This window comes from Buteo buteo, chromosome Z, assembly GCF_964188355.1.
Source record: "Buteo buteo chromosome Z, bButBut1.hap1.1, whole genome shotgun sequence".
In the NCBI taxonomy this organism is placed as follows: domain Eukaryota; kingdom Metazoa; phylum Chordata; class Aves; order Accipitriformes; family Accipitridae; genus Buteo; species Buteo buteo.
This window is the reverse complement of record NC_134204.1, coordinates 73791359-73804199: the sequence shown is the minus strand read 5'-3', so window position 1 is coordinate 73804199 and position 12841 is coordinate 73791359. Positions and strand designations below refer to the sequence as shown.

At 41.5% G+C, this 12841-nt stretch overlaps 2 protein-coding genes across 4 annotated transcripts in view; one reads left to right on the top strand and one right to left on the bottom strand.

Annotated features, from left to right (window-relative positions):
- MOB3B (MOB kinase activator 3B) overlaps positions 1-12841 on the bottom strand; it is a 139663-nt gene that overhangs the window by 64880 nt on the left and 61942 nt on the right. The gene's annotated exons all lie outside the window — the stretch shown is intronic.
- Positions 3969-5789, top strand: LOC142026553 (uncharacterized). Its single transcript, XM_075019675.1, has one exon. The coding sequence runs from the start codon at positions 3969-3971 to the stop codon at positions 5787-5789; it is 1821 nt and encodes a 606-aa protein (XP_074875776.1).

The window sequence follows — 12841 nt, the reverse complement described above, 5'->3', positions numbered from 1 at the left end:
AAATACAAAAGTTGGAAGAAAAGATCGAGATGATGCTCTTGTGGGTCCCACACCTGTCTAACCCCATGCAAATTAGGAAATAATAGTGTCCCCAGAGGATTGGGATGGTGATATTTGGGGTGATCCTGGTGACTATGATGAGGGAAAGGATGACCTCTTGTTCCCCTCAGATTCCTCTGAATATGAGGATAGATGCATCATTAAAGCAGAATACATTCTGATTCCTGTTGGTCCCTGAGGACAACTGGTGAAACTTCTAATAGATACAGCAGCACAAAGTTCAATACTAACACAACAGGATACTGAGAAGCTGGGTGTGTAACCCAGACAGCAGAGAGTTAAAGTCACTGGAGTTAATGGAGCAAATGTTATTTGCCAAACCACAAAAGGTAATTTATGGCTCCCAGGCGAGAAGCGCATGTTGTGTACTCGCTTTGCAGTTAAAGATCAAAATGAAAGTATTTGGGGTTTTGATATCTTAAACAGACAAAACCGGCACCTGCTGGGTGACAGTGTGTGGTCCTTTCGTTCAAAATTTGACCCTAACCCTGATAGAAATTGGGAGGCTACAGTGTGTGTTCTTCACGCAGCCCCTGCACTCCCTGATTCAATACCCAATTTCTGCTGCAGCACGAAATGGAATTTCTGAGGTAATAGGAGACTTGGAAAAACAGCATATTATTTCCAGAATCCACTCCCCATACAATTCACCAGTCTAGCGAATCTGAAAAACAGATGGGATGTGGCATCTAACGATTGATTATCAGTGCTTAAATGCCAATGCAGCCCCACTAACGGCTGCAGTACCCAATATTGCACTTTAATAGCCACACCACAAGCAGCCACACACTCATGGATGCCAGTGCTAGATGTGAAAGATAAGCTCTTTATGGTCCCCTTACAGGAGGAGAATAAAAAGAAATCTGCTTTTACTTGGGAAGGTATACAATACACCTTTAGCAGACTCCTACAGGGGTATAAACATTCACCCATGATTGCTCATGCTCTGCTTGCTGAACTTTTACAGACAGCCTCAGTCCTCCAAGATGTGAGACTGTACCAATGTATAGATGATATTCTAATCAGAGGAACTTCCCCTGAAAAGGTGGAGGAAGCTGCAGCAGCAATGTGGCAAGCATTACATAAAGCAGAAGTTGAGATCCTACCCGAGAAATGTCGGGCACCAAATAGAGAAGTAAAGTTTTTAGGTACTTGGTGTGTAGCAGGCAGTGCAGTGATTCCTCCAGATACCTTAAGAAAAATCAAACAGCTGTGAATGCCCCACTCTAGGAAAGAGTAAGAACAGTTAATGGGAACTTTAGGATATTGGAGAAAACATGTACCTGGATTTTCTAACATTGCTCGACCACTGTACTCACTTTTACAAAAGAGAAAACTGTAGAAACGGAACCCAGAACATGAAGACACATTCAAAACCCTAATACAGGATTTAAAAATGTATCAGTCATTGGAACCAGTACACATAGCCTAATGAGGTTTTGCTGAATATGGTACTTACTGTAACCTCTTCCAAATTGGCCATCACAGACCAAAGACATCTTTATTATTCAGCTTGACTGCATTTAAAGAGACAGAACAGAGATACTTTGAATGGGAGAAGGGACTTTTGTCTTTAGTCCAAGCAGTAAAACAAGTTGAAAAAATATATCAGAAATAGCCTGTGCAAACCAGAGGACCGTTTAATTTGCCAGAAGCAATCCTAAAGGAGACTGCTCCCCTAGAAGGAGTTGCACAAAAATCTATAGTCAGAAAATGGTATGCCTGCTTGACAGGAATTGCAGAGGAAATTACATTAACTGAAGGACATACTAAAGTTTCCAAATTACAGATGCCTATAAATGCAGATCCACTCGTGTTACAACAACTTTTTAAACCCTCACCAATTTTAGATGCACCTCCCCTCACCGAGGAAACACCAACACAAGACATTTGGTTCACTCATACCTCAGCAAAAAGAATAAATTGTAAATGGCAATACAAGGCTGCTGCACTAAACATTACCACTGGCAAACAAATAGAAGAAGGTGAAGGTATAGTGCACAAGTAGGAGAATTAAGAGCAGTTGTTTCAGCAGCACAGAATGGAGCAAAAATAATATATGTAGACTCCTATGCTGTGTGGACTGGCACGACACAATGGCTCTGTCAATGGGAATCCCTGAACTGGGAAATAAACAGATCTCAAGTTTGGAGAACTCAAGATTGGCAACTATTACTAAATATAGCCAGAAAAACACCATTCAAGATGGGATGGGTAAAAGCTTATGCCAATGAAATAAACCATCCACAAATTGGTACTAAAAGGTGGATGCACTGACTAAAACTAGGAAAATAAAAATAGGGAACTGCTTAAATCCTGAGTAGTATCAGTTGGGAGAATGGCTACATCAAAAATTAGGTCACACAGGTAAAGAAGTGCTTTACTTTGCTGCACAGAGCACGGGTTGGCCCCTAGACAGGAAAACTTGTGAAGTTATTCTCACAGAATGTCCTCAACGTAGATTAAAATTACAAACAAATCGCCCTGCTAAAGCACCACTGCTACATATCAATCAAGGAAAAACTTTGTGGTCTACATGGCAGACTGATTATATTGGGCCATTAAAACCCTCTGCAAGGCATTGATACATCCTCACAGGAGTGGAAGTAGTCTCCGGCTTGCTGATGGCAAGTAAGTGCCAAAAGGCCGATGGACAAAATACAGTACAAGGGCTATTGTCCTGGTTCTCAGGTCTAGCTACTCTTGATGTCATCCAAAGTGATAAAGGCTTGCACTTCTCATGTAAGGAAGTGCTGGAATGGGCAAACCAAGAAGAAATTCAATGGGTATTCTACACCCCATATTATCCTCAATCAAATGGGATGGTAGAAAGAGCTAATGGCTTATTGAAAAAGAGCCTTAAGCCACACGAGGCCCAGTGGGATATTCAACTTTTCAAAGTACTCCACCAACTGAATAATCAGTATGGGCCGACTGGGAGCCCTGGGAGCCAAGCATTCTTTGCAAAAGCTGAGTCTAATGCTCCACCTTCTGATGAAATAAAATATCCAACAGCATTAAAGCCAGGACAACCTGTCATTGTGAATTTACCACAAATTGGAACTGTACCTATGACTCTAACTAAACCTCGTGGCCTGCTTGCTTGGGAAGCTACTGATAGCAGTGGTGCAAAACACAGAATTAGTACACAGCAGATTTTTGCTTCTTTCTAACAGGGTAAACTGCCTGGAAAACCCCACTAAGACTAGTCTATTTTACTTTTTTGTCTTGCAGCCTCCTCCAACATGAAAGTAAGATACATCATCCTACTGCTGTTGAAGATTTCGGTAATACTTGCTTCCCCACGAACGCCCACCTGTCTCAATTTAATCATCAATCAGGAAATCAGATGCAATTGTGTCAATACAGATAAGCATCCTGTCTTGTTATTAACAGACAATAACATAAACGTGACTTGTGAAACCCAACCACCTGTTAAGGGATGTATTTATGTTATGATTATTCATAATAACTCTCACATGCCACATAGAAACTGCTTTAATGTAAGTCATTGCTCAATACATGAGACAGTGAAACGACATGATCTTGAAATAGCATGCAGTTGGAACACTCTAAAGAGACGCAATCTAATACTAGGATCAGTATCTCTCAGAATCACTAAACCTGTCACAACGACATCAGTGCCTACTTTGAATACTCCCCCAGTTTTACTGAGAAGTCTTACTGAAAAATCCCTAGAGTGGCCATGGTCTCAAGCTTGTGTTAAGTACACCAGGACTATGGGAACACTCCCTAATGGGAGAAATTTAAATCTTTCCACTGTGGTTATGCATGGAACAGAAGTATACTTAGAAAATGAATGGAGCTGGGATAGAAATGAAACAGATGTTAATAAAGTTCCGCAACTTTGGGGAACGGCAGGGAAAGAAATTAAAATAGGATGTAGGATGATCAATGGCTCTACCCACGAGAAGGCAACTGAGATTTCTGTGCACAACATTGCGTCAAACACTGAAGATACAAAACATTGTGCCTCTGAAAGATTTGACTGTTGGTACAATTTTACCTTAGTGCAACCTGTTTTTGTAATCTGCCTCTGGGCTCACAAGGATGTAGGACTATCATTTAAATTTAAAATAGACATTACCGAGCCTAGCACAACATCTGCCAAACCTCACTTAACATCCACCCCAACTGTAAAGGATAAGAAAGGTCTATCCCCTCGAATTTCTAAAATTGGACCCTATGCCATCAAATATACAGGCCAGCAACAAGTGCTACTTAATCCATCATGGTCCCTCAAACGAGTGGAACTATCAATGCAGGTTAATATCTCTGCAATTAAACCTACCTGCTTACCATTCCTGAACACATCTTATACAGGATGGTTAGCGTGGTTGCATGGGCGAACCCTCACCTCCCCAAAACGATCAAGGAGAGATGTGAGTGGCATCCTGGGGACAGGATTAGGAGCATTAAACAGCATGGACGCTGAAGTTTTAGCAAACGAAATAAGTTCAGCAGCAAGTAATTTATACAAGTTAGAACGTCCATTGCAATCTTCTCTGGTGGCATTGCGAACTAACCAATGGCTCTCATCTGATATATTACCCCAATGGGAAAGAATGAATGAAAAGGACCACCAACTAATTGTGAATGCACTAGGTGCAGCCCAAATTAATGTCTCTCTCGCTCTTAGGTGTATTCAGGCTCAACTGTGGGTACAATCTACTGTGGCAGCAATTGTAAGGGAAGGTGAAGAGGGCACCTTACCCACTGAAATTCAAAAGGTAATCTGGGATAATGCAACTAAATTTGAAAGGGAATTCCAATCCTGGTGGTGTCTAGTTAATTTCACCTATGACCCTACCAACAATAAAGCCACAGCTTTTGTTTTGACAATACGCAATGCTTCGGTATACACCATATACCCAATCGTTGCGCTGGGATTAAATCACCATGGAACTGTCCTCTATCCATTAGAACACAGAGTATGGGCCCGACAAAATGGGAACAAATGGCAAACTGTCGATGTTGATGCATGTGTCGTACAGGAACAACAGGGATTTATTTGTGAAAGTAATACCATTAAGGCCCAAGACATTTGTCTTGACACTGAACATAATATTTGTCATTTTGAAATACATCCTGATGAAACCCCTGAGACTGTACTTGTATATGTTGGAAATGGATGTATTTGTATGAGAACCCTTTGTGATTCTGTATTTATAGACAACACCACTGTAGAGATAAATAATCATTCCAATATCTGTATTTGTAATTTTAGCAGAATTAGGGGATGCGACTTTAACTATTCAGCTCCTGTCACAACCTACCAATTGCTACAATCTAACTATATATCATATCAAGATTTACTACCTACCCCCATTGGAATGAATCTTACATTGGTAAGAGAACTGTTGCAACATGATGACCTGAGTCAATTGCTAAAACGAATCCGGAACAACAGACAAAGAACCCTGATTACCATCCATCATGATGCAGAGAAGATACACCATGTCCTAGAAAAACTGAAGAAGGATGGAGAACTTCATTCATGGGACACCTTATTCGGATGGTCACCGACAGCAACAGGAACTTTGAATTTCATGCTTCATCCGATTGTGATTTTGTTAGCTCTAACAATATTGTGCTTATCACTCATAATCATTTTATATGTAAAGGTTTGGTACATAATGAAGCAAATACTCCCTGTTCATCGCAAGAAAGCACCCAATAATGTAATTAATAGTAACATTTTATACTAAAAAAAAAAGCTGTTTGCTTACCATGGATCTGCAAGCGTGACAACATAGTATACAATTAACATTAATTTTGGCACTTAAACTAAACAGCTTATCAAATAATTGGACTCTTACCACTGATCTGCAAGACGCCTCAAAGCAAGAGGTAACCGTACCGCCACTCTATGAGTCGATAAAGTGGATTGACTGTAGTCACAGGGTGGAGTGTGACGGATGCACTCAACCCCACCTTAACCAAACCAGCAGTAGGTTGGTACAGGCTCCAGAGGAGGTAAAGGCCTGAGCGGTAGCTGGGCCAAGTACTCCTCTAGGAAACCCACAAAGGAGCAGAGTGACACAGTGAGCATCAATGCATATGATCTTGGAACACCAACCATGCGATTAACACATGAATACCAGGTGGCTTTTCCAAGACTCAGTTTATCAAGGAACAAAGAAAACTGTGGGTACAAGGAGTCTCATGCATACCTTTCCCATTGTATGTAATTTGACTACAAGCCAACCACTTTATTCCATAAATATGACAGCCTAAGTGAGCATTCTTCGAGCTCTCCCTGCTAGGCAGCGGGGCTGCATGGCGGCGATCTCGCCTTGAGCTGGGACACCTCTCAAGGTTGCTCCTCGAGGCAGAGACCTTTTACCAATGACAGATCTTTGGATGAGCCCAATTTGAGTTCTCCCTGAACTGCAACCAGACTGCACGCCAGGTGACTCTCCCCTTGAGCAGGGATGCCTCTCAAGGTTTGAGATTCCTTACCTGAGACTAAGATCCTTCCTTACTCACAACAGATCCTCGGTAAGTGACTGACAGCATGCCAAATTAATACTAATGAAACATTACTAATCCATGTAGCTACTCAATATTCATTATTATAAACTTTGTATAGATAATTCCGCTAGACATAAACCGTTGACCAAGTCTGAGACTAAGTCTGGATCCAGCCGCACCTAGACTCCTCTCTGAGAAGGAGTCTATAAAGAAAGGGGGTCCACTCTGGACCTCGTGACTCAACGGGAGGGTCTCCCTTACCCTTTTGTGTCTCTGGTCTCTGTGTGAATCATTCTAATTCAACTCAATTTTCCTTTGTGTGTTTTTTTCCATGCAGTAGTTAATAGAGTGAACCTTGCCATCAAACTTTGTTAAGTTGCACTTCTACAACATCATATTAAAACCATTTTTGCTAATACTTTTGACACTGATTCTTTAAGTGATCTAAATCACTCATCTGCAACACAGGGCCAATACTGTTCAGTATTTTCATTAATGATCTGGATGGTGGGTCAGAGTGCACCTTCAGGATGTTTGCAGATCATACAAAGCTGGGAGGAGTGGTCGATAACACCAGATGGGTGTGCCGCTGTTCAGAGAAACCTTCACATGCTGGAAAAATAGGCAGAGAGTAATCTCATTATGTTCAACATGGCTAAATGCATGGTCCTGCCCCCAGGGAGGAACAACCCAGTCACCAGTACACTCAGGGGGCTGAGTGGCTAGGAAGCAGCTTTGCTGAGAAGGACCTTTGGGTTCTGGCAGACTAAGCTGACCGTGAGCCAGCAATACACCCTCACAGCCAAAAAGGCCAACAGTATCCTGAGCTGCATTAGAAAGAGCATTGGCAGCACGTCAGAAAAGGTGATCCTCCCTTCTACTGAGCCCTGGTGAGGCCGCACCCAGAGTGCTGGGTCCAGTTCTGGGCTCCCCAGTAGAAGAAAGACATGGAGTTAACTGAACTGAGTCTAGCACAGGGCCACAGAGATGAAGAAGAGACTGAGAGGCTGAGAGGTAGGACTCCACTCTGGAGTAGACTCAGGGGACCTTATATGTGTGTATAAATACCTGATGGGAGGGAATGAAGATGAGGGGGCAGATTCTTCTGTGTAGTTCCCACTGGCAGGACAAGAGGCAACAGGCACAAATTAAAAGACATGAAATACCATCTGACCACAGGACAACACTTTTTTGCTGTGAGGGTAGTGAAACACTGCAACAGATTGCCTGGAAACATTGTGGAATCTCCATCTGTGGACTGGACAACCTGCTCTACATTACCCTGCTTTGAGCCGGGAGGTTGGACTAGATGATCTCAAGAGGTCTCTTCCAGCCTAAATTATTCTGTGATTCTGTAATTCTGTCCAGTAGAGCTCCCAGTGCCAGGATCAGGACCAGTGTTCACTGTCTTACCATGCTGCGCTCACGGCCTTTAAAAACACCTTTAAACTGGGGCTGCATGACCACATTAGGAGGTGAGGAGGCCTGTTCCCATCTGCCAACCTGGAGTTGTACTGGAGTTGTACTCTACAACTTGCATCTGGAGTTGTACTTGAACAGCTGTAGGAGTACTTTGACAGAGTAACTTATGGTACCAGACCTAGACCTAACAGTACTGAATATAGGCATCTTGACAGGTTCAGAGAGCAATTCTTTCCCCAGCAGCAGGAGAGGAATGCACCTACACTTCCACCTCAGACCAACAGCACAGCCTGGAGACTGGGAACGGATTCAGGGTGCAAACAACTTAAGTACATACATGCTCAGCAAGGTTTTTGTGTACCTTGGTGAAGGCAGAATATGACTCTGACACTGGACAGTTTGTTTTCTCATTGCTGGAAGAAGAGTGAAAGTTAGTTATTACTGGAAAAGTTTGTAAATGTCTCTCTAGTACTCCGAGACCAGAAATTTAGCAGGTGACAATTTACGTTATCACAATATGTAACATGTAATAAGACTGAAAAGGAGTTGCTCAATTTGAAAATGTTAAGACTCCAAAAGCCAAAACATTAGAAAAAATGGGGACTCTGAATTCTCTGAAAGAACAGTGCTTTAATGAGACTTCTAACTCCATGTGTGGCCTCCATAGCTATACATCCACACGACGCTGAAAGGCAGGTACAGTTCATTAGCTGTTGCTATTTCGGGTGAGCTTTTGTGGTTTTGATTGCAGGATAAAGCAACAGATGAAATAGCTTTCAAAGCTGGCTCTAAGTTGAGTTTGCAGGATCTCTGCAGCTGCCTGACACAATACTCTTTGCCAAAGCAGAAATCCAGTTTTGTTATCCCATCCTACATCCCCCCTAAACTGGGTGCAGTTTGGTGCACTACAATGGTACTGGTGTATGTCTGAGGATCCCACCTCTTGGAGAAGTTTTCCCAGACCTTTAGGACAGCTTCGACTAAGCAGTGAATACAGACTGCAGCTGGTAAAGAGAACTGGGCTTTTTTCTGTATTTCTCTATTTTGGCCTACGCGCCCTGAACTACTTCCAATAACAGAAATCATTACCTTAATGTTCCCAGTTATGCCACATAGAATCAGTCTGCTTAGAAAGGTTTTATAAAAGATTCAGATTTTAGAATCAGAAATCTCACTGGGAGTCAATGACATTTGTCAGAGCCTGACTGTTCCCTCCAAAATTTACAAAACCCAACCTGATGATAAAAAATGTCAGGGGAAATTGCACTACCAACAAAAAAAGATCCTGATACATCAAACATAACTTTTGTAAATTAGCCCTATAAATCCTCACATAAAGAAAAACCTGCTCAAAAAATCAAGGAAGGTGTCACTGTCACCAGCATTTACTCTGAGAATGGGAAGATTTTTAAATTTCATTAAAAGAGGAACTGTTAAGACATATTTTAAATAGAATGAGAAGTTTTGTGTGTGTTAACAGCTGAGCCCTCATAATAGGAGACATGCTAGGATAAGCTTGGGCAGATGACAGGAGAGATAACAAGGAAATCCTTCATTTTAGCTGAAGGCTACATTCCATGTGACAATTTTTTCATCTTGAATATTTACATCATTGCTTGCTTTACTGTAAAGCTTCTCAGCTCATGTGAAAGCAGCTGCAGCTTCAAAATGAAGTCCTCAGTGTCTTGCAACCCAGTTGTCTGCAGGCGGCATGGACTATGGAAAACTAAAACTTTATCACAATGCCAGTGCTACATGTCCATGAGTGAATACCCCCAATTTCTTTGCATCAACAAGCTTCAGTTGTGGGGTTTTTTCTCTCTTTTGCTGCTGTTGGTTTCTCAGAAGGCAATTAAATTACTGTACCATTATTTTTTTGTTTGTTGACACCTGTTGCTGTGCCTTGGGACAGTAACAAATGTTTGTGATCTCTGCAGCAAAAATACATAGTTAACTGGTAATGAACTGGGTCAAGTTACAACACAGCCTGAATATGAAAATGAGCACCGATTTTTACTGAAAAATTTTGGGTCTGAATTTGATGGCTACTGTGACATAAACAGTTTTTAAAATATCCCTGTCTAAAGGAAATTTATAAAGTATTTAAAGGAACTGCAAGTGTAAATGAAAGAAAAATCAGGCATAAAGTTTTAGATCTCTTTTTCTCACTTGGAAGGAGAACAGAAGGATGTATCTTCAGCCCAAACCTTCCAACTGCTCTTTTTTCACCAGGAAAATTTATGGGCAGAAATTCTCAATGCAGCTCAAACCAGTAGAAAACGGAAATGAGCAGAACAGAGAGTCACCATGAAGATAAAACAGTGGGACTGCCATTTGTGAGATCCTCATTCTTGCCAGAATACCCCGGATCAAAGGATGTTCTCACACCTCTAACATATGGATTGCTGAAAGCTGGGAAAAAGCACTTTCCCCTTTTCTTACACTCTTCTCCCATGGACATCCTCTATTGGGCTGGCTGGACCCTTGTTTGAACTTTACAGAATTTCTTCTGCAAATCATGTGCTCAAAAGCCATGGATCTGGAAGCAAACATTCAAAAATCTTCTAGGTCCTGAGTGAACAAACACCTAGGCAAAACCTTCCTCTTCCTCTGTTTGATCTGCAATTTTAATTCCTCCAGAAACTCTGTCAAGCATTCTCCTGGAGGGCTAGGAATGCATGGGATTGGAGTCTTTCTAAAGCCTTTCATTTTTCATTCCCTTTACTCCAAATGCATACACAAAGCTTGTGGATTAGGAACAAATCAAGAGTATTCTTTGAATCACTGACACTACCTGTTTCTGGATGCACCAAGGAACCACTGTGTAATCCAAGAAAAATCACTTCTACTCAGAATTTCCCACCTGAATAGCTACTCATACATTATGTAGACTACTTTGATTACCTGAGCTTTGATCTCTTATTTGACAAATGAATAGTAACATTTACCTTGCTTTATAGGGCTTTTCAACAATTAGATCTTGAATAAAAATACCAAAACCAAGCCCTAAAACTTCAAGAGAAAGGCAGCCATGGTATGCAACTAATTTTAGAGCACATAAATTCTAAACAGATGTATTGTTTTAATGCCCAAATATTCACTGGCACTTTTCTAAAAGGTCTGATGTCACCCAGCATGTGGTTTAGAAGTGTCTCCGTTGCCGAGTACAATGGCTTCAAGCTTTAGGGATTTGTCTGTTAGAGGGCTGAGTTCTTTCTGCTAAGGCTGGTTAGGCCCGATGCTGTACGAACAACAGTTACCATTATTTCACCATGCTCGTGCTGACAGTATACATTTATTGGTAAACTATAATGTTTCTCAGTTCAGCTGAATATCCACTTCTTAAAAGAAAAGGTACTTCTTTCCATATCCAGATGAGAGTTCTGTCTTTCAAAGAGAAGCTGTTCATTGTCCTCCCTTTCCCCTTCCAACTATTAACAGATTTTCATTATTCCCTTCTTGATCATCTCTGATTCCAGATGTCTCAGCAACCTTCCTTTTGTTTCTCATGAATCAAAGTGCCACTGATTCATGTTATGAGAAGGAAATATGTTTCCACTGTGTATTTTCAAGCATATGAAGAGGCACAGCCCCCTCGCATTCTTCAGACATATGACTCAATGCGAGATGGAAAGAAGAAAAAAAGTCCTCTGTGTCAGCACTGTCAGTAAAGCCTGTTTCACTCTGTACTGTGTTGCTGAGATGCTCTGAGCATTTGTCAGGTCTTTTCTAATCTTTGACTTTGCTGTAAGTGGGGTTTTCTGCTCAGTCATACAAAACAGTCACCCACCAGGTACCACAGCCTGCATTTAAGCCCTATTCCAAGGATTCTAGGCATGGCTCAGAGGATTTTCCAAGTAAAGCAAAACTTTTGAAAAGGGAGGCTCATGAAACGCTACAGAGATCTGTGTTTTAGGAAATTCCCATGTCCATTTGCATGTGGAGGCACCAACTACTGTGGTGCATCATCTGCTGGAGAGCATCTTGTGTCAGTCTTCAGGGAAAACGGAACAATTTAGACCTTCGCTTTGTGGTTTTCTCTACTTAAAAACAATTCTTTGAGGTTAAATGTGTAATCAGAAGACTGGTTCTTGTATAAACACTGTCAAACACTGAAAATTATTTGATATTTCCACAGTCTATATGCTGCACATGTAAGTTCTGTGGCACACAGCCTACTATAACCAAAGAATTTTTACTGTAAGTTGTTCATCCTCGTGACACAGAGTTTACAACTCACCCTGAGAATGACTGCCAGGCTGCAAAGCCTTTCTCCAGGGACTCTGTTGTCAATGTGAGTTACAGCGTAACAACAGTTGTCTGGCATCTCACAGTGCACTGCTTAGGCACATGGAAGCTACATTAACCATCAGTGGAGGAGAAGGGAAGTTTGTTGCTTTAATTAAGACAGCATATGTAGTTCTGTCCACATGGCTGGAAGAAGGTAAGAGTGCAGATAACTATGTCACATTATTTCTGTGACTCATCAGATCTCTTTGCAGGACAAGCACTTGTCCTGTCACAGCTGCGTTGATAAGACTGGTCTTCATCTTTTGGCTTCAAACACCAAAAGGCATATGCAGGATGCACATTTTGTTTCCTGATTCACTGCAAGCAGTTCTTGGACTGCGTTGGCTGATAGGTTCCAGTCAAAACTGCCCAACTTATACAGAAAAAAAGAAACAATTATGCCAGCAGCTACATTTGTTAAGAGAGAATGAAAGAGAACATCAATGAAATTCCAGCTTCTGTTGTATATCTGCGCAATTCCAACAGTCAAATAGTACGTAGATTTTCGTGGAGGTAACTGCACTGCATAGAGTTACCATGAGGGCAGATGGGAGACTGGATGGAGTTCTACAGT

Bases quoted from the DNA above. Each gene is read 5' to 3' on its own strand.
- LOC142026553 (XM_075019675.1), top strand. From the start codon at position 3,969: ATGATCAATGGCTCTACCCACGAGAAGGCAACTGAGATTTCTGTGCAC.